This window comes from Sinohyriopsis cumingii, chromosome 9 (genome assembly GCF_028554795.1).
Source record: "Sinohyriopsis cumingii isolate HCF-2022 chromosome 9, ASM2855479v2, whole genome shotgun sequence".
NCBI lineage: Eukaryota > Metazoa > Mollusca > Bivalvia > Unionida > Unionidae > Sinohyriopsis > Sinohyriopsis cumingii.
Genome location: NC_142969.1, coordinates 31,975,816 through 31,998,362, shown reverse-complemented (window position 1 = coordinate 31,998,362; position 22,547 = coordinate 31,975,816). Strand labels below are relative to the sequence as shown.

The window sequence follows — 22,547 nt, the reverse complement described above, 5'->3', positions numbered from 1 at the left end:
AAATATGTAGAGAAATAGCAAGACCAAAAAAATGAATAAGAACAAAAAGATGAAGAAGAAATGTCAAGTATTCAAGTCCACATCATCTCCTCCTCATGAAACATCATCACCAAAATCATCATTCCTTTTATATTTGTGGCATTTCCATGCAAAGTGTACAGTTCTATTAGAGGACTGCAAAGAGTTTAACAGATCTAAACGTATAATGACATGAGCCTTCCAAAAAAGAAACAAAAGATTTTAAAAGCAAATGTACGATGATAAACAAACTAACTTTAATATCATAATACCGACAGCTATTGTAACTGTATCATCCACCCATGGATCCTGCTTATGTAAAGACTCCTACTGAAAGTACCTCACCATCCTGTATTCATAATTTGCATAGTACTTATGCTAGTACCCCATCATGAATCATTATCTATATACCAACGATGTTATACTCTGTTTCTATGGTAATGTATAAAAAAAAATAAATTTTATAAATTCCCATCTTCAAAATGGACTCAAAATGTCCTGTTTCATGTGTAATACATAGGTTGAAAAGAAAAACACATGAAAAGTTGTGTAATATACTGGGGAGGGGGGACTTCGAGTGGCCGAGTGGTCTAAAGCGATCTCCGTTACGGATCACTGCCATCTCACCCCTGTCTGCATGGGTTCGAGTCTCGGATTCGGCCAATGTGAGTGTGTGAGAAAGCTTGCCAGTAGCTTTTCGTGGGTCGGCGGTTCTTTTTGGGATTTTCCCGGGTTCTTTCTCCATCATTAATACTGGCCGCCATGTATAGCCTATTGTGTGCTGAAAAATGGCGTTAAACTCTACAACAACAACAACAACAACATTGTCATATACTAGTACAAGATAAAAAGGGTGATAACTCTCACTGATTTATTGATAGGTGAACCTTCAGATGATGACCATAATATTTCCCAAGTTGAGCAGTAATCTATCAAAACACTATATTACAAATTGCACCAACATGTGCAAGATGGGTGGATGGACATACAGCAAGATACAATGGATGGTAGCACTATTATTAGTACCTTTACACCGTGGATGGGGTACTAACATAAACCTATGTATACGTAAGGAGCAAGCAGGATATGATTCTCACCTGGTGCTTTTTAAGACTATGATAAATAACCTGGAAATTTTACTCAAATATACTAAAAGGAATTTTATAAATCCTCTTTCTGCATATCACCATAGAAACATGTGTAAAGTATTGTTTACCTTCCTTACATTTTTTCTCTTTTGAATTGACTGCGATTGTATTTTCAACTGATAACTACGTCTGTTTTCAGCCTCAATTATTTGTGTGCCATGAAGGAATATTGTCGTTTTATTTTGGAAATGTAAACAGATCACAGTAATGAAGCATACCTTGAATAACAAATTATACAAAATCTAAGCAGGGCAAAGCAAGCCTCATTTTGAAAATGAATTATCTCAATAATCTCATGTTTCTTGCCAGGGTGGAGAATAAACATACCAACATAATATGTATACCAATCTAGTCAACTAGTGTAATATCTTTACCAATCTGGATAACTTGCACAATATGTATACCAATCTGGACACCTAGTGCAGTCCATTTACCAATCTGGACAACTAGACTAAAAGTGTAATATGTATACCAATCTGGACAACTAGCATAATGTGTACCAACCTGGACAACTAGTGTAATGTGTACCAACCTGGACAACTAGTGTAATATGTGTACCAATCTGGACAACTAGTGTAATATGTGTACCGATCTGGAAACTATCGCAATGTGTACCAAAAGAGATACACTGAATAGTTTGAGAGTTATGTTCTGGAAATTAAATTATCAGCAACAAACAGATTACACAGATAAAGGTGGGCAAAAAAGACAGCCCTCAGATTTCATACCAGGTTATAGCAATACTGTTTAATTTATGTGTGGGGGGTCTATTCAAGAAGTGAAATAGGGTGGTGAAGTGTAGCAGAAGAAACTTTCTTCCTTTATTTGAAAAAAAGGAAGAGGAATTGTTTTCTAACTATAGGATTCACTGTAGAAATTAGAAACAGGGTTTGTAAATATGTTCCTCATCATTCTGTCTATTTTTCTTCATGATGTTCTTAGAAATTAATATGACTCCCACAAATATTCATCCTAGAAAAGACTGTGTATGGCATACCATTAGCAAGGAATTACCTTTGCAGGAATATCCATTCTGATCCAAACGATAGCCTGTATTGCAGCTGCAGGTAAAGCTTCCCTCTGTGTTTGTGCAGATATGATCACATCCACCTTTATTATTACCGCACTCATTTAAATCTGAAAAGAATATCAGTTCTTCTGAGAAAGGTTACAAAATACAAATTTATGGGGAAGTGAAGTTATCGTACTTGTAACATATTTACAAGAACCTTTGCGAAAAATTTTCATAACATTACATCCAAAACTGTCAATCAACTGTTTCTTTCCCTCTCAAACAATTTACACTTCAAGACAGTTTTCCAGAATATCACCATATGTAGTTATTAATATTTAGTTTCATAATTTATCTTAATTAATATTTAGTTTCATAATTTATCTTAACTTTAAAAAAGATAATCACTTTATCCTAAATTAAATTACAATAAATATATCAAACATTTAAAATAACAATTATTCAAACTGCCACCAAGTTAGTATACGATTTTGAATCTCGGCTCACCATTGTGTAACATTCCAAACAGTTAATCATTAATCCTTCTGTATTGTCTTTGTATTGTTTCCAGTTGGTTCTCAGACTATACCATACCAGTTGTGTAATGTACTTTTTTCTGTTGGTTTTCAGACTATACCATATCAGCTGTGTACCATACCGTATTTGTACTGTTTCCAGTTGGGTTTCATACTATATCATACCAGTTGTGTACCATACTGTCTTTGTGCTGCTTCCAGTTGGTTTTCAGACTATACCATACCAGTTGTGTACATGACTGTCTTTCCTGTTGGTTTTCAGACTATACCATACCAGTTGTGTACTATACTATATTTGTGCGGTTTCCATTTGGGTTTCAGACTATATCATACCAGTTGTGTACCATACTGTCTTTGTAGTGTTTCCAGTTGGTGTGGAGACTATACCATACCAGTTGTGTACCCGACTGTCTTTGTACTGTTTCCTGCTGGTTTTCAGACTATACCAAACGAATTGTGTACCCTACTGTCTTTGTACTGTTTCCTTTTGGTTTTCAGACTATACAATACCAGTTGTGTATCATACTGCATTTGTACTGTTTCCAGCTGGTTTTCAGACTCTACCATACCAGCTGTGTACCCAACTGTTTTTGTACCGCTTCCTCTTGGTTTTCATACTTTATCATACCAGTTGTGTACCATACAGTATTTGTACTGTTTCTGGTTGGTTTTCAGACTATACCATACCAACTATGTACCTAACTGTCTTTGTACTGTTTCCAGTTAATTTACAGACTATACCATACCCCAGTTGTGTACCATACTGTCTTTGTACTGTTTCCAGTTGGTTCTCAGATTATACCGTATCAGTTGTGTACCCGACTGTCTTGGTACTGTTTCCTGCTGATTTTCAGATCATGCCATGTATTGTACTGTCTTTGGGCAATTTCCACCTGGTTTTCAGACTCTGCCTTACTAGGTGTATACTGTACTTGTATTGTTTTCAGCTTTTGCACAAGATGTAAGTACCATACTTACAGTATTGTTCGCAAGATTTATCTGGGAAAAATAATATCAAGATAGGTAGAAGAATAATATAAAGTAGTCAGAAACCTGAAACATGTTTATACTGGAGCACGGGTGTCCCACCTCGGTCCCTGACACAAAACATAACCAAAGTGTAACTGACAGAGAGGGTTGAAAAACAGACTAACAGGGAGTATAAAAATAGAAATAGCAGTGTTAAAGGGAATGTTGCTCTTTAATATTACTGATTTAAACTATACAAGATTAGTGAATAAAAATGTTTTTAAAGTACTACGAAATCATACCAATGCATTTGCCATCATCAGTGCTATTATAGCCATATGGACAGACTGAACAGTTGTATCCCAAGGCAGATGGACCGAGCTTCTTGTGTTCTGTAGCAGGAATATCCATACAGGTCCTCATTGGAGAACAGGGGTTGCTGGCACATCCATTAAAATCTTTCTCACAATCAACACCTATAAGTAGGAAAATGAGAAACACATGAAGCATTTTGCTATTTCTCCACTCTAGAATGATTTTTTTTAATATCAAGTCTGAGAAATTTTATTAACTACTGTGCAAGATCTTATTTTTTATGCTGTTTATCAATGGTTGTAACTTGTGAATTTAAAACAAAGCAATGAAAAGATGAAATATTAGTTGGATTAACCTCAAACATTTTATTGTGAATAAGCTCCTTTCAAAAGTACAAATATGTGAGGCAGATTTTCTTATCATACACAACTATACCTTCATAATATGGATCACAAGTACAGACTGCATATTTGAATGTGTCTGTGGTGCGGTTATCATCCCTGAAATTGGTGTAGTTGCAGTTGCCATTTGTACTGCATCCAGTACATAAGACAATTGTTATTTGTAGTGGTGCTGCATGTACTCCAAAGTCGTCCACAGCAGTGACACTGAAGAGAACAAAACATATAACAAAGGAAATTAATAAAAGAAAGGAGATGCTCATAATTCCTCATCTTTATAAGTCTATGCCATGAAAGAAAATTAACATCACTTATATCATTCTGACATTTAGACCTTCTGACATTTTTATGTCTGTAAGGCACTTAAACATTGAATACGTTCAACTTAATGTGTCTATTTCTCTGCTAGATGCATTACACGCTGGAAAGAAACTTTAAGATTTCTGTAAGAGAAATATTGCAGAGAATTTCTTTTGATTCATCATGCAAATATTCTTATCTCTATCAATAGATTTCTCAATATCATGATATATATGTATATATATATATGTGTGTGTGTGTGTGTGTGTGTGTTATTTTCAATGTGGGTATATTTTGACATAAATTACTCAGGTGTGATTGACAAAAGGTTGTTTTTTCTTGTCAGAGAAGTGATACCTTTGTCGTTCCTATGCTTTGAAGGTGAGAAAAAAATTACCTCAGTACAACAGGGTCAGTTTTATTTAATCTCAATGAAACATTTCCTGTGTTGTCTTGGTTTTTGTTGACAGTGGCTCCAATGGTGTTATTAAGAACTTTATAGGTAAATGTACCATCATCACTCCCACTGACACGAAAGGTAACAACTGTATTCAGAGTCACTTCCACACGCTTTGTTCCATTGATTGATGGAACTTCATTAGCTGAAATGGACAAATGGTTCTTTCAACCTAGGTTTATATCTTTATTGCTATGTTTTAGACCTATTTTGTTTAGGTTTCTACCTGCATCTACTAAGCATTAGACAAAGGTTATGTAATGCGCAATGCAATCACAACATAGCTTTCTGCTTATGTTAGCAAAACAGAATATCACAGTGAATGTACAGGCATATAATAAAATAGCACATCACAGTTTTAGTTGAACACAGCATCGTATATAGATCAACATTGTTCAAAATACTGTAACACAAACTGCCATTACTACCAGAACGGTGATACTTATACCTTGTATTAACAGGTCTCGTCATTGCTAGTGGTCTTGCAATAAACAGGAAATGCAACAAAAAACAACTTTCACAAGTTCTCCTACAATGGACTAACTTTAACTAATTGACAAAGAAATAAGTTATTACTGATATTAAAATATGTATTTAAATCTTTGACAAACACGTAGGACTTGAACATATATATGCATATAGTGAGAACAAAAAAATAATGTCTTAATATACAAATCATTTATTATGATAAAAACTTCTAGTCTTCTTTACCAGTTGTAACTCGAGAGATCCGATGTACTACGAACTTTGGTATTATGAAGCAACAACTTTCAAATTTAACTATTTCAAAATAATATAAAAAAATTTAAAATCGCACATATTTGCTAAAACAGGTGCAAGTGTTCAGCAGAAAACATTGTTTCATTTGCATCCATTCAATGATATATTGCTTCACAAACACCAATATCCAACTTACAAAAACTTTAATGCAAACTCCTGCCTTGCTACGAATGTCCACCTAAATCTCAATTTCCTACACAGATGAGGCAATCTTTCTATAAATAATGACATTATTTACCTACTGGCATAACAACAAATCTTCAATGCAATCAAACAGTGAGACATTTTCAATGGAATGTTATCCTTGCAGAATAAACATACCAATTTGTTTACTATCAGACTGGGTTGTTTGCTCTGTTTGCTTTGTATTTTCTGCCACTTTCTTATTCTCAGTAAAGGCATAATCAAAGAGGCACTCTCTGTTAGCATCACCCCCACACACTTCTTTGGCTCGTGCTTGAATAACAGGGTCCACATCCGAAAAAAACCGTGGCCTAAAGGTGGGGTCAGAATAATCAGCAGTGCCCTTCAAGGCTGGATACTTCATGACAGATTCATTTGCTGTTATAGCCCCTAAATATGGGAGGAGAAAAGACATCATTATAAAATTGAAGGATATAATTATAATATGACATCATAATAATAAGAAAAGAATAAGAAAAAATATATATGTGCACCATACATACCCAATAAATAGACCAAATAGACAAATAAATAATGTAAAAATGTATATAAACTATACTGCATGTAAATTTAGAAAATGTATGCAGGTTTCATACGCAAATTTGTGTTGGTTTAAACTACATTTTAGAAAACATATTTCATGATCAAACAGCATTCATGGAATCAAGTTAAATTACAATTTATCACAATACAGTCAATCCATGTTACAAAATTTGTACTTTCTTTTTACTCTGGTCATTAAATATTACATTTTCAAGATCTTTGACTGAGCACAGAAGTGGCATGCTATTAATACACCAACTGAAAGGAAGAAAAAAATAATGCAACTTACATGTTTTGGCTATATCAAAAATAGCTGACTCATTGGCCAACTGGCTCTCAGGCAACATAACATTATGTCTGGAAAATATATCATTGGTTTTTTTGCCATCAAAATTCCCAAGAAGACCTTTAACATTCCCTTGGAATAATGTTGGAACTGTCAGACCAATTGTCAACATCTTTACTCCAAATGAGACATTAACTGAAATACCTGTAAAAAAGTGAAGAGATTATGGTAAAGCTTCTCTCTAACTGATCAATGCAAAAAAGGAACTAGCTTGTAAAATTGTGCACAGCTGCTATACTGATTGAAATTGTGGCAATACTTTGCCTTATTCTTCCTGCAGTCAAGAAATGTGAGGAGTATTCAAAAACACATTCTTCCTTTTGTCAGAATTCCGTACAATATAAAAGTGTAATGCCTACATAATGAAACTCGTTTGAGATTTTACTGAATTTCACAAACGGCTTATGTACCAAGTACTTATGACCAAAATGACCCAAATCTGACAAGGGCCTTTAGGATGGCAAGAAGCAAATGTTGATGGACAAAATAATTATCTTTTCTTAATGTCCAAAACCTTACGGGCAAAGAAATCATTCTTAACAAAATGCTTTAAACTTAGGACTGGAGCTGGGGTAAAGCAAGATAAATCCCTATGTTTGTTTCTGGTGTTGGCTGATTAATTACTTCATTTGCAATGTAGATATGAAATAACCAATCTCTTTCAGGCATACACAACAATTAATGTTGGCATATTTAACTTAAATGTTGCAATTTCCAAGCAAGAAAATTCCATATATCGAACATAGAGTAAGTCTATGTTTAGCTGTCACAATGGCTACAAATGACCATGTAAGACTATGTTCAGCTGTCACAATGGCTACAAATGACCGTGTAAGTCTATGTTCAGCTGTCACAATAGCTACAAATGACCATATAAGTCTATGTTCAGCTGTTACAATGGCTACAAATGACCATGTAAGTATATGTTCAGCTGTCACAATAGCTACAAATGACCACATACGTCTATGTTCAGCTGTCACAATGGCTACAAATGACCATGTAAGTCTATGCTCAGCTGTCACAATGGCTACAAATGACCACGTAAGTCTATGTTCAGCTGTCACAATGGCTACAAATGACCATCTTACTGTATATCAGATTAAACTAAAAATAGACTACTGATGCCTTCACATACATAAATCAAGACAAATGCTTCCTGATTCACATTTGCTTTTTAACAGTCCATTGTATGACATGATGTGATGTTCCAATGTAGGACATGATGTGGTGTTTAAATATATAACATGATGTGATGTTTTAATGTAGGACATGATGTGATGTTTGCTACCAATTTCATACGCACATAAGAGTTTAGCTGGTTAGGAACATATAATAAAGTAGCAAATATCGTCCAAAATAGGTAATCTCTCCACTTATTCAAATGGTATCTGAAAAAAATTATAAATCTCAGGTATTGGTAAGGTAAATAATATGTAAATTAAGAATCTATACAACTAAGATTTGTCTCAGCTTTGAATGTTTAGCTATATGTATATGAGATAAATGCATTCAATGTAAACTTTGTATTAGGCATTTTCTGGTTAAGATAATGTAACAACAAAATAACTTTCAAAGGACAGGACAAGACAGGTCATGCATAGGAAAGATTCAAATAACCTTTCTTCTTTCAGTCACAGTGACAATGACATTTAACCCTTTGAAACTAAAATCAATCAGCTTCTAAGTTACTCAACATGTAAGATATCCACAAACTTTCTGGTGATGGGTCATGATCACGAACTGAAATTTCTGATGGTACTCTTCAAGAATCATTCACATAGCTTAATTATTCCAAGTTTAAGAATATATTTATAGTGTGAACAAAATTCTAAACTAAACATAATCCTCAAAGAATGTACTACTGTTGTACATGTATGTTCAAAGTCATCCCTTATAGCCCTCTCCCCAGGGAGCAGGTACTATGAAGCCAACTACCAACTGTTGTTGACAATGTTTAACAAGCATAACTGAAATGCAGTGAGGTTGTACATGTCTGTATTCTTTAATCTATGCAGATCCTAGTGACAATATCTAGAAAAGGGGCAGTAAGTCTACTATAATTCACAGAGTTGAAATAAGAGATAAACAGAAATACTATTCAACATTATTGTAAATTTCTTAATTGGAACTTGGAAAATTTTCCTCTAACATGATGATCACCAAAATTACAAATCCCATCTGAGCATTTCTCACCTTTTTTGTGGCTATTTTTTGTGGCTGCGCAGAAAAACTACATAACCTGGAGTTAATAGTAGCTTATATTCTGGCTGCCACTGTTATCTATTATGAATTTTAAGCTCCTTTTGTGGTGATTGATTTCAAGGTTACAAATTTTACATTTCGTTGGGACTAAAATTCATAGATGTATGGTGAGGTTCGATTATATTCATATGTGGTCAAATCATTGTTTGCTGGGTCCTTGAATCTGTGTATTTCTGCAACAACACAATACACAACTATTGGTGACCACCTATGATTAAAAATGCGTGGATATTATTCCCATGGACTGCATGAAATCGAGTGTAAAATAAAAGTACACAATATAGATCTTAAAGGTCAAAATGGTTTTGGTCCAGTTTTGGTTTTGAATATTCTAATATTGCAAACAAATTTGTTACACTAGAAAGGAGAGATTCGTTCATTTCAAATATATTGAGTGATTAGGATTTAGTGTGTCATCACATATTAGCGATGGAACTGAAATAGCCATTCTAGTATTGCCTAGTATTTGTGAAGTCATTCTAATAATGTTGAGATTTTTGAGGAGTTGTTCCAGCAATGATAAGTATTGGGGTGACTGGGACTGACTGAGTCCTAAACATAATGTTGACTATTAAGAGTGAATTTGCTGTAGTCATTCATTTCAGTAATGTTAAGTATTGGAGATTGAGTCTGACCGAGTCAGTGAAATAATATTTAGTATTTAAGTGATTTGACTGAGCCAGTCATTCCAGTATTGTTAAGTATTACAGCAATCATTCTAATAATGTTGATCATTGGGGTGATTTAGACTGAGTGAGTCATTCCAATAATGAGAATTATTCAAACACTTATTCTAATAATGTTGCTAATGGAGAGAATTGGACTGAGTGAATCATTCCAATAATGTTAAATATTACAGCACTCTTGATTACTGGAGTCAACTGGACTAAGTAAATAATTCTATAATTCTCATTTTAGAAATGTTCTTTTGGAGTGAATGGTACTAAATGAGTCATCCCAGTAATAATGAGTATTTGAGTGACTGGAACTAAGTTATTCAAGTAAAGTTGGGTATTAACATTGTTGGGACTGAGCAAAACGTTATATTAATGTTCAATAACAGGAGCTATTATTAATGTTCAATAACAGGAGCTATGTTGAGTACAAGTCTTTGAGAATGAGTAATTCAAGTAATGTTGAGTACTCGAATGAACATTACTTAACAAGTCGTTCCAGTTATGTTGAGCATTAGACTATGTTCAATTCAAATTTTCACTGTGTATTAAGTTATTCCAGTAATTTTGAGCATCAGACTGATTATCAAGTCATCAGTGTTTTTTAAATATCCATCAAGTCATTCCAGTAATTTTGAGCATTAATTATACTGATATCATGTCATCAAAGTTTTACTGCATAACAAGCCATTCCAGTAATGTTGAGCATTAGATTAATGATCAAGTCAATGTTTGCCCGTATATCATTTAAACTTTGTAGAAGGTTAAACATGTAATAAATCATAACGAGAAGCTGCATTATATTTGATGCTACATCTTTTACCAAACTTTAACACACTTAATGGGTACAGAGCATGAAAAAATTACATACCTGAATCAGTAAAAACAGCAGTCAGTGTGTTGCGTTCGTTATCCTTTGAGATACTGTAGTACTTTGAAGAGTAAGCAGTGAAATTGCTGATGCTTGCATAATCATGTGTGTAATCAGTGAAATCTGTATCTCCTCCTTCTTTCACATATAAGTTGAGTCCTGTTAATAATAATAATAATAATAATAATAATAATAATGATAATAATTTTGAAAGATAATTCACAAATATATTTAGCAAACATGTATAAAAACTCTATCTCAGGTTATATTCAAGTAAATATATGCTAAAAGTCTTTAGTGTAGGTGTAATTTTGTAAACTTATCAGCAGATGTTTCACCAAAAATAAATTGGTTATGGCAGATGTAAAATTACACATGTATAGAATTGGAACTTTAATGTAAAATTCATATTTGACAAATTAACTTCGTTAATGAATACTCTGCGAACATCCCTAATCAACGCATATGCACTTTATACGTCTAATACAAGTGTACTTTTGACTCTTAATTAAAACATATGTACCGTTAACCCTAATTGAAACATATGCAATTTCAACACCTAATTGAAACATATATATATTTAACCCCTAATTAAGGCATATGTAATTGTAACCCCATTTGATACATATATGCTGATAGATAACTGATACAGATGTAAAGTACACTCCTAAAACAATAGTGGATATTATTAACTGCTAATTAAAACATGTATCTTTAAGCCTAATTAAAACATGTACTTTTAAATTTTAATTGACATATATGTACTTTAAGCCCTAATTGGCACATATGTACTTTCAACCCCTTCTTAATAGAGTCATACTTAAAACTCATAACTGAAACATGTGTATGTTTACCTTCAAACTAACGTGTCAGAATTTGATAAAGACATACTTTCAACCACCAACTGATTCATAATTTTAATGTTACATTTTCACATATGCAATGAAACATTTTTAGACCAAACATGACAAAAACAAAATACCCTTGAAAATGAAACAATTTTCTGGTTCAGAATTTTTACTTTTTTCATTTAAATAATAATAATAATAATAATAATAATAATAATAATAATAATAATAATAATAATAACAATTTATTTATAGAGGGTGACTCATTAGTCAAGTATTCTTCTCCCTTGAGAACCTCCTACGTAAATTGATACTCATCTACTCTGAAAACTGAAAACAAAATCTGAGCCCCAAATATCATTATGAATCGTATTGAACAGACACAAGCTCATAACACAGCCATTCAACTCCCAGATCATATTTGTGAGGTTGGCAATGCATGAAATAAAACAGGGCCTGCCACATGCACTGGCACAGACTATGATCAGTATCAAGAATATATCAATCAGCAATCATTACACTTGGCTATTGTGACAGTTTTCACAGTTAGCTGTTTAAAGTATAGTGCCAACGGTTGCGCAAATCAAAGGAAATGATGTTCAATTGCTGATTGCATATGTCCAATACTTTACATCTGTGTGTGTGTGATTAGGATTTTTAACGCAGCTATAACAATTTTCCTGTCACATTTCTACGATGTCTGCAGTGTAGCAGTTTATAGCATGTCTAGCACTGGGGCATAATGCCGCAGATATGTAGCATGATGTCCCACCCAGTCACATTATCCTGACACCAGGCCAACCGGTCCTAACACCAACCTCTTAATGCTGAGCGCCTAGACTTTATATCTAAGTGATCCTTAGTCAACTAAGTTTTAAGCTTAAAACAAGGTTCATGATTCCACCATTGACACTAGTTCCCAAAGAGACCGGATAAATATTAATTTTGCAATACAATTCTCATATTTACCTGCTGCAGTATAAAAGATTAATTCAAATATACAAATGTACATGAAAATTCAAATGCATGTGTCTCATCAAAATTAGTGGAAACAAATGCGCTGTAAACAACAGCAGAAACAAGATCAATATATGAATAAAACATTAAGTGGGCACAAATCATGTTACACATTATACTAAAAAAAAGACAGAAAAAACCTTAGTCAGGTTGGTTTTTCTGTATCAAGAGGTGGAATTTTTCAGAATTTGTAGGCCACTTCTTACAAGAAAAAAGCCCTTCCTCTCTCTTTCTCTCCATTTGTATGCATATAAAAATACAGCAGGTAAATCAAATATATTCTGCACTTATAAGTCAAACACTAGCCAACTGTTATGAGCAAATATTTATATGGGTCTAATGGCTGGCTTTCTAGGACGGTTTGATTTTAATTCCAGCTTCTATTTTAAACTTTGGAGAATATTGTTATCAAGTAAACATACCGTCTTTATTCTCATTAAGTTCTACATGCAACTGGGTTCCATAGTTGTCTTTTGCTGCAAAAGCTGAGAAAATTGTGGCATCCACAGTAGTCCCATTTTCATTGGTTGCCTTTGCAGTTCTTCCCTGCAGAACAAATGTTTGACTTCCATTCTTAGCATCCATTAATATGTACTCTCCAAGACCATTGAAGGTGTATTTTTGTCCATCCAGTGTCTCTATATGGGGATCTCCCCAGACGAATGCTGAAAAAGAATAATGTGGTGGAATTCAAATTTACATTTTTAAATACATCATTAAAGCTTCTGAGATATAATAAAATATATATTCACAATTAGATATCTCTATTCAAATTTATTCAAGAATTTTCACTGTGGCAAAGATTTCACCACCCACGAACCCCTCTCTCTCTCTCTCTCTCTCTCTCTCTCACACAAACACATACACACAGACATAACAGGAAAGTCTTTCAAAAGACATTGTGACTATGATGACTACAAATACATAAATGTTTAATGAAAATAATACAAACAACATCATCATAAAAACATGACTCTGTACAGCTCATGGACTGTCATAAATTCCTTTGTATCACTAAGGTAATTAAATCATAATGGAGGAAAAAAATCACAACCAACAGTACCAACTGCCACCATGGAAAACCACAGTGATAATCCACTCTCCCATGTATCATCATGGTATGTGATGGTGGCAAATGCCTCCCAAAGCAAGGCCACCATGTTTTAATTATTGATACTATCAACTCTTATCAAATTAGATATTCAGTTAAATTTTAGCCATCCTAGAGACAGTATCATCAATTGCATAATAATATTTGCCCAACGTATATGTTGCTCAGCTAAAAATGAATACAACTTTGCTAACTGACTCTGCTAAATGCAAACAGACCAAAAATGCATATATAATTCTTTTTTCAAAAAAATCATTCCAATTATTCCAATAAGTTTAATTTTAAGCATCTAGTCCAAATTTGACCTCATGCTGCTCCAGCTGATTGCACAGTCTATGTCAAGTGGTGGCATATTCAATACAAACTATGAAATCTGGACAAGCTTAGGATGTTGCATCCACATTTTGAAATAATATTACTTAATCCCCAACAGGATACTAACTCATTCAGACATTGTCTTGATCACTATGCTGCTTGATGCATTCTAAACTTGAGTTCCTTATCACTGAGACTCAGTCTGATGTTATGAGTTTTTGTTTTGTGCAATCGTCGGAGTGTACACAAAGTAGTCACTGAATTTCAAGACATTCAATTTGTTCCAAAACCAGAGTAAAATGTAAAATTTATTGATCCCTTTCTAGAACTCTGTAAATATTCAAACACTTTTGTTTTTACTCACTAAGACGAAATGGCATTACACGGGTGCATGACCTCCTTGGCCTGACTGTATAATATAAATCACACTGATCTGACTCTTCGCAGCACCACTTTTTGGGCAAAACATCATCAGTAAGGTATTGCAGGTAAGATAAATTTGGATTATATCGGAGAAAACTGCCAGAGAACCTTGTCTCCTCCATAAATCCACCACCGAAGAAATCATAGCAGCAACTCTGTAGAAAGAAAAAATAGAGACAAACATAAAATGTCATGAGATCAAATAGATCACAGTCAAACCTGTAAAAGATCACAAAACATATTGTAAAATCAAGACAATCATTTCAAAGTTATGATAAACAACTTAACTTTGAAACCTTATGGCACTGCAGGTCCAAATATGTGGTCCCAGTTTTCAATATTTTTAGGATCTTTTAGAGGTCACAAACATGAAATGTGTTACCACCAGAAATGAAGAAATTCCATCAAATGATACTAAGTATTCAACCCATACAGGACTGCTATAATACTATGTCTGGGGTACAAAAGGTGTCATTGTGTTATATAATGTAACATGCAATATCATAACCAGTCAAAAAAATAAATAAATTGCAGTTATGTTCTCTGCAGGATGAATAGAGGGCTGCCAAAGTATGGGGCCAGGGACAAAGTTTCTAACATAAAGTGATGCACATTAAACAAGAAATGCCTAAAACAGTGATTACACATATTAGGAAACTTTGGAATATGAGTTTATGAAAGCTACTAGTCCAACAGCAAAGATAACAGCCACAGACTAGTAATGCACTACAACTAATTCTAAGCCCTACCAAACTTTAAATATATAAAGGCCCTCCCAATGAAAAGCTAATGGGCTTGACTGCCATACTGAAACTAACAGTGTCATATTTTTCCTAACAGATTTGAAGGCTTTATAAGAACTATATGGGTCACTGTTAATGAAATTCATTTAAACCTACAGCAGTCACACACTCATGTACAAATCAGATCCAACTGTAAAACATGCAGACCAAGACCTGCTGCTACATGAAGTGCTGATAGAACTGAGTCCATGCAGTTTCTTAGAATTAATTAGTAAAACAAATTACATACACTCTAATAGGCCTGCATATTGTGTGATGACAGATCAAGGTGTATGCTATTTGCAGTTGGAATCAACTTATATGCAAGCATATACAGGTCTCTTTTTTCCAGTTTCTTGTTTATGTGGTATCATTTATACAGTTCTTTTTCATTTTTATACATATTCATTTTTGCACAGCATTTGATGTTTCTATAACTCTAATGTTCTGCTCTACATGTGGGAATTAGGTTAAGGCACTAACAGTATTTCAATCATAAATATTTGTATGAGGTACTGTATTGTCATTTACTTTCGTTGAGATCAATTTTTGTGGTTCAGCCAAAAAAAGAAAAAACATGTAGATTTGTGAGTACATAAATTTGTTGTTTTGCCTATCAAAAGTTGCCTATTATTATTATATATTGAATTTCATGGTTTAACCTCTACAAATACCAAATATAAATAATACAAAAGAATAAAACTATGCTAACGCAAATGGCAGTCACATTAATGTTTAAAACAATACTACCACCTGAATAACATCAGTCACAGCCAACGCAGCCAATGACACTAAAACAATACTTTCATCTCTATGAGCACAAATAAAATGCCTGTCAAGATAAATCACTTTCACTATGTTTTTTTTTTGTTGAGTAACTCTGCAGCCAACAACACTAAGCCAATCAATTATTATAGTACATATGAATGGATCTCTTACTTCAACCATTGTGCATCACGTGTGCACATCAGTACTTTCTGACGATCATGGCATTAACACAGTGGCTTATGAGAGGTAAAATTCAACTCAGACCCCGTCGGTTCCTGGACTTCCTAAACCATTAGAAGCTGTAAACATGGTGCACGTGCTTGTTTACCAGGCAGCTAATGTTTGTGCCTGCCTTTTATACAGAACAACTTCAACCACTAGACTTGACAGTAAATAAAGAGTTCAAAGAAGAATTAAATTCACACTTCCACGAATGGTATGCTAAATATGTCATGGATGCCATTACGGAGAAAAAAGTTTCTAGTGAGGATCAGTGCACAGTATTAGTAAACCTTGCAACCTTAATACTCAAGCTAGTTCACACTGAATGGATACAAGCAACTCACGCAACAATGAGTGAAAGATCAGACCTAATTATCAGTGGTTTTGAGAACTCTGGGCTTGTTTAATTCAATATATATATATTGTTTCATTAATAATAGTGCTTCAAGAAATAGTTATGAAATTTTACAGGATTGTTGTTCTTTAGGACTAAAAATACATGGACAAAATGTTGCAAAAGAGGTTGTACATGAAATGAAGGTGCGATTTGAATAAGTATTAAATTTAATTTTCATATACTATTATTCTGTATTATTTTTTCTTTCACGTTCACTTTTACTATTGTTTGAATACCTTATGCTTTTTGTCTATTTTCTCTCTACCATTACTTACTTCACATAGCAATTTAAGGCACTGAGCATAAAATTACAGTTATCAGATACCTTATCAAGCTTGTGCATTGAAGCAATATAAAATAAGTTATAACACTTGTTTCAAAAGGTTAAACTAAAAAATAAAACAAACACATGTAAAAGCTATTATTTAATTACAAGATTACAGTAATGACCTTGATTTATCAAATACTAGTAACTGTGTTAATCTCTAGGAATGAAAAACTGTAAGAAACGGGGGGGGGAGAGACATCATCCTATATGGCTCACTTTTTGTTGGGGATTTAAATTTGTGGTTCGGGACAACAACAAAAACCATGAATATTGGTCCCCCACAAAAACTGATGTTACCACGGTAGTTGTAATCCTTTATTAAAATATGTTTTGGCCATCATAGTTTAAAGGGGCACATTTTCTAGGGCATTATTTTCTTAAAGACCCAAGGAACTGAGAAAACTTCTAGATCTAAATGTTCAAGGTAAAATGAAGCAATCTTTTCCAAAAGCAGTTTAAAATACATGTAAACACATGCATTACCTCTGATGACTGATATATCCTTGGGGTTCCAACACGATAAAAGCATAATATTCCGTCTTGATATGAAAGTTCTAGGAATCGCCTGTTCAACCATGCACCTAACATGTTGCAGGGGCATTCATCCATTTCCTCCAACATGGCACTGTATGATGATATGCTATTTTCATTTGCTGCATGCCAGATTGCACACTGGGTTCCCATACTTCGCACAACTTGTTCTTCAGTTCTGGTCAATCTACTGAACTCGAGCCCAACGTAATTTCTGTTGCCGGCTGTTACAAGAAAAACATAATGCTCTTTAAAGTTTTACATAAGCTTTTCTTTCAAAATGAGCACATTTATTCAACAATGTACAGCACTGTAAAGCAATTTTAAATAACTGTAATATTAGTTTTAAGTAAATTCTTTTACACAATGATTGCTAACTTACAATTTTAAACTGTAAAATCTCAATTTATAAAAAAAAATGTATGTTCCTTAACTTTAATTCCAGCTTTAAAATATGATTTGCTTTTTACAGATATCATATAAATAACAAAATGATTAAAACTGCAAATGTAAATATTACAGTGAAGATTATCTGTTCAGATTCTCGTATATGAAATGTTCATGTGTTTCTTGAGAACAATTTGTATATACCGTAAATTTTGAAGATCTATATAGTTAGTGATTCACCCATGAGAGCTTACTCCTTTCGGAATACAAAGTGTAACCACCATATTTTCTAACCGATTAGCACATTCTACCGTTTCAGAAAATTTAGGAAAACTTTTATCTCCAACAAGGTCTATATTACTATATGAGCCCACTTTCACACACTTTTTCAAATTAACCTGGGAGAAATTATGTTCATCTGGAATAATGTTTACATTATTTGGTATTTAATGGCCAAGAAACAATTTAAGATTATAATGTACAAAGGCATGTAGAGTAAAGCACCTTGCTTAAGATCACCATGGTAATAAGATGAGCTGATGCGATGGTAGGAAATTGAACCTGCACCATTCTGGTCACAAGTCCTACCCCTTAACTGGCAAGGGAGCCATGAATCACATTAGTGAACAAAGAAAATGGAAATTAATATTCACATTTTATTTGATGACATTTATCTAATAAGATGTCACTTAATGATAAGGGTTCCCCAAGTGGCCGAGCGGTCTAAAGAGCACTCCGTTATGGATCACTGCCATCTCACCTCTGTCTGTGTGAGTTCGAGTCTAGGATTCAAACAATGTAGGTATGTGAGAAAGCTTGCCAGTAGCTTTTTGTGGGTCAGTGGTTTTCTTCCCAGGGATTTAGCGGGTTCTTCCTCCACCATTAATACTGGCCGCCATGCATGGCCTATCGTGTGCTGAAACATAGCGTTAAACCTCACAACAACAACAATTTAATGATTACCACACCCCACCTATTACAAAGTTTTGCAACATTTACCAAAAGTTTATTTATCTAATTATAAGCCAACCAAATTGTTTGAAAAATTTCATTATGCAGTCCCCCAATGTATCTTATCAGTAAAAAATACATTAAATCTTTCAACAACTGCATTATAACAGTACCAAATACTGGCATCCTATCTATTCTTCTCAAGAATGCAAATATTATTTCACTTTTCAAAATTGGGTTTATTAATATATTCATTACTTAAGGATACAAATTAGTTTACTTCTTTTTTGAAGACAAATATTACCACATATTACTTTTTATAACAAAAAATTACTTAATGAAAACTCCATTGTAGAAGATTATGTTAATAAAATTATAAGATAGAGTATGGTAAACATCATGTAGGGTATGTATTTTTCATGGGGGAATTCCAATAACTATGACCCAGACCCAAATAAATATATTTACTTCTATTGCCAATGATCCTAATATTTAACACATGCCCACATAGAAAATATAAGGACATTCCTAAAATAGCGTACATGTGAAAAAGTTTTTATCATTTTTGCAGCACTGTAATATATTCACTTCAATGGATTTGTTTTATTTCAATAAGCACATTTCATTTTAAGTGTTTCTACTTAATTACTGTGATAACTTAAGGTCAAGCAGCATCTTGGATCTAGACACATTTGTCTAACTTACATTACTGTCCTGAACTTGTATTTCCTGGTCAATCTTAAAACGACAATAAGTTTGTATTGTCCATTGATTAAAATTATTTGAATCACAAACCTTCTTTCCAATTTAATTCTCAAGTGCATACCTTCAATGAGACCTCTACCATCTGTACATGTAGTGAAATATTTGTCCTTTATTACTATTTCTGCTTATATGATATGTACATACAATATGTCCTTTCCCCTAATGTGATGACAACAAATGCATTGCTATTTAGATCTGCTTTTAAAGCATATACAATATGATATTAATTATTAAACTTTAAACTTATTTAACAAGAAAAAAGAGCCTAATAAAACTATAAAGAAGCCCATCAAACATATACAGTATCAAGCCAAAATAAAATTTACTGAGTTGGTTTGACAAAATAAAATTTTGTTTTATCCATTCCCCTATGCACTGGTCCACTTGAAGAAAGTGAACATCCGTTGCATGAAGGACTGACAATTTAATATAAAACACGGCATGGGCTTTAGTTGAGAAAAGAATTTCTGACTCTTAAATAGCTTGAAAAAATATTCTTCCCTGATTAAAAAAGCCAATTATATATATGACTTTAACTGAAGCAAAACAATGATCTGGAGGAGAAAGAAAACAAGAATATCCTAGATTAAAATAAAACAGTATTGACCTGCCATGGTTTGTGGGGTGCCATGACCTAATCTTGTTTACAGATCTTGTCAGTATTAATCAACAAAATGATGCTATACAAGTTAGATTTGCACTCTCTACATAATTATGAACCAGAACACATAATGTAGCCATGTCTGAATAATTTTTCATAGTCCATGTCCTGTAGCAATTTCACAATTACCTCCCCTTGCTCAATAATAGCACTGCCAAAATATGTAAACTTGGTGGTAAAAAAAGCCACCTGGGGAGAACCATACTTCTTGATAACTTCATTACATTTCATTCAGATTGCATTTAGTGTTCCATCTGGTCCTTATACATGTCTTCAGTGTAAAATATGAGGAACAAGTAGAACAAATAGAGGAAGAAAAGACTGATAACATGATAGGTTTTCATTAACGCAGATGTGTAAATAAATTGTGTTTGATTCACTGCATTTACCTGTAGTCTTCATTACCCTTGCTCTTAAAGGAATATCAACGCATGGAACAATAGTAAGAACCAGACATTTTCATGTGCTAAACTACGAAGGAACAAGGCTTCAAAAGTCAAACACCAAAACATGATTTTTAGCTCTGAAATGCATATACAAATATTGGGCGAAATTGTAAAACTTTTTATCGTTGATGTTGGTGTTTTAGGTTTAATGCCAATTTGTAGTGCATAATATGCTATACATGGCCGCCGGTAAAAGTCCAGTAAGAACCACCCCTCCAATAGAAGATATTGGCAAGCTTTCTAACACACCAACATTGGCCAATCCCATGGCTAGAAACCCATGAGAACAAAAGTGAGATGGCAGTGATTAGTAAAGGCTAGCACGTTAGGCCACTCAGCCAATCAGGGCCACAAAGTAGTATAGGTCATGAACTGGTAATGGCCCTGATATGATAAGCTGAGAACTAAACTCATTACGGTGTGGCTAGCTCTTCTGTACAAAATGTAATATGATTCCTACCATCCTTTGATATGGGTGCATCAGTTAATATTACATACCCTTAATCATTAGTGTATCAACACTGTAGGCACGAGATGAAAGAGAAACAAAGCCTTTCTGTACATCCGTTCGTGATCCTCTGACACAAGAATATCCAATGAAAACATTGTTGTTTCTCAATTTCATCTCTCCACTGAAGTATATGTAGAAAGTGAAAGTAGATGATCCATCTGACACAAGGACTATCTGAAAGCTCATTGTCTGAAATGAGACAAAGTTATTTGACACTTTTGATAAATTATTCATGCATGCATAGAATAATATAAAGCATCTTCTAATATGTCTAACGAACCAATCTACATGCTGTTCCTGGGGGAATACAAGCAATATCGCTTAGTAATAGGTTGGGGTTACTTTCGAACAAATAAATCAGTTCAGTGCCATTTAAGATGCTAATTTGAATGTCTAAAATAGTTTAAATGCAAGATAAACAAGGAATTGGTTTGTTTAGCAGAAAACGTGCCACAAATATACCCAGAATTATGCTTTAATTCTTTCTGATATTATAAAGTCACTTCTAAAAGTAGTTGTTTCGTTTAACATGAGGGATACCATGCCTTCAAAGCCTTTCAGTGCTTAAAGAGATTTCATTCTAAGGGCATTCACAATGTAGATTAATTTACAGGACTTCCAAAATTATATATTTCTTATAAGATTTAAACTTCAGAGTAATTGCTGCCAAGTTATCCTAAATTTTTGACTGCTAAATGACTTTTCCCTCTCATGATCTTGTAGACAACAATGACAACAGTGTAGCAAACCTTCATTTATAGAGGAATGTATATGTCTGTGCTCCACGGTCTTATGTATAAAGTTGCTGCATGTACAATATATTACATTTCAATTTGAAATTTTAGCACCATGAAAATAGGACTATTTGAGGTTAAAACATACACACAGCCAATGCATTTTCATTCCTTTTTATTTTCATTTACCACATACAATTTGGGCTGCATGTGACACTATAGTCCTGCTATGTAAGACATAGCACATGTATTTGTTTTAGGGCTAGAACAATAATATCGAATGATGTATTACGTTGTAGGACTAGTGCCACTAGTCCTACATGTAAGACCTCTACGCTGATATTAACGTTTTGAGCGTCTAGCCTTAATTTGCAGGAAAGCACCAAAATGGGCTGCCAGGTGTGTGAGAAATTCCTGAAAATCTGACTTGTCGTTCCGATGTTAAACATCATCGGAACACGCTATACATCGCCGTTATTTGGGCAGTAAGACCACAGGAGTCTAGGTCTTGCCACTCCTGTTGAAAGACCAAGAC

At 33.8% G+C, this 22,547-nt stretch overlaps 1 protein-coding gene across 1 annotated transcript in view; it reads right to left on the bottom strand.

Annotated features, from left to right (window-relative positions):
* LOC149791502 (uncharacterized) overlaps positions 1 to 22,547 on the bottom strand; it is a 70,621-nt gene that overhangs the window by 44,948 nt on the left and 3,126 nt on the right. Inside the window, exons 4-14 of the mRNA XM_089969437.1 lie at positions 21,266 to 21,467; positions 17,510 to 17,781; positions 14,471 to 14,684; positions 13,103 to 13,345; positions 10,816 to 10,974; positions 6,952 to 7,152; positions 6,258 to 6,509; positions 5,097 to 5,301; positions 4,434 to 4,606; positions 3,986 to 4,159; positions 2,181 to 2,303 (exon numbers count right to left, since the gene is read on the bottom strand). Coding sequence (XP_089825563.1) covers positions 2,181 to 2,303; positions 3,986 to 4,159; positions 4,434 to 4,606; positions 5,097 to 5,301; positions 6,258 to 6,509; positions 6,952 to 7,152; positions 10,816 to 10,974; positions 13,103 to 13,345; positions 14,471 to 14,684; positions 17,510 to 17,781; positions 21,266 to 21,467 — 2,218 coding nt within the window. The remainder of the gene's footprint in view (positions 1 to 2,180; positions 2,304 to 3,985; positions 4,160 to 4,433; positions 4,607 to 5,096; positions 5,302 to 6,257; positions 6,510 to 6,951; positions 7,153 to 10,815; positions 10,975 to 13,102; positions 13,346 to 14,470; positions 14,685 to 17,509; positions 17,782 to 21,265; positions 21,468 to 22,547) is intronic.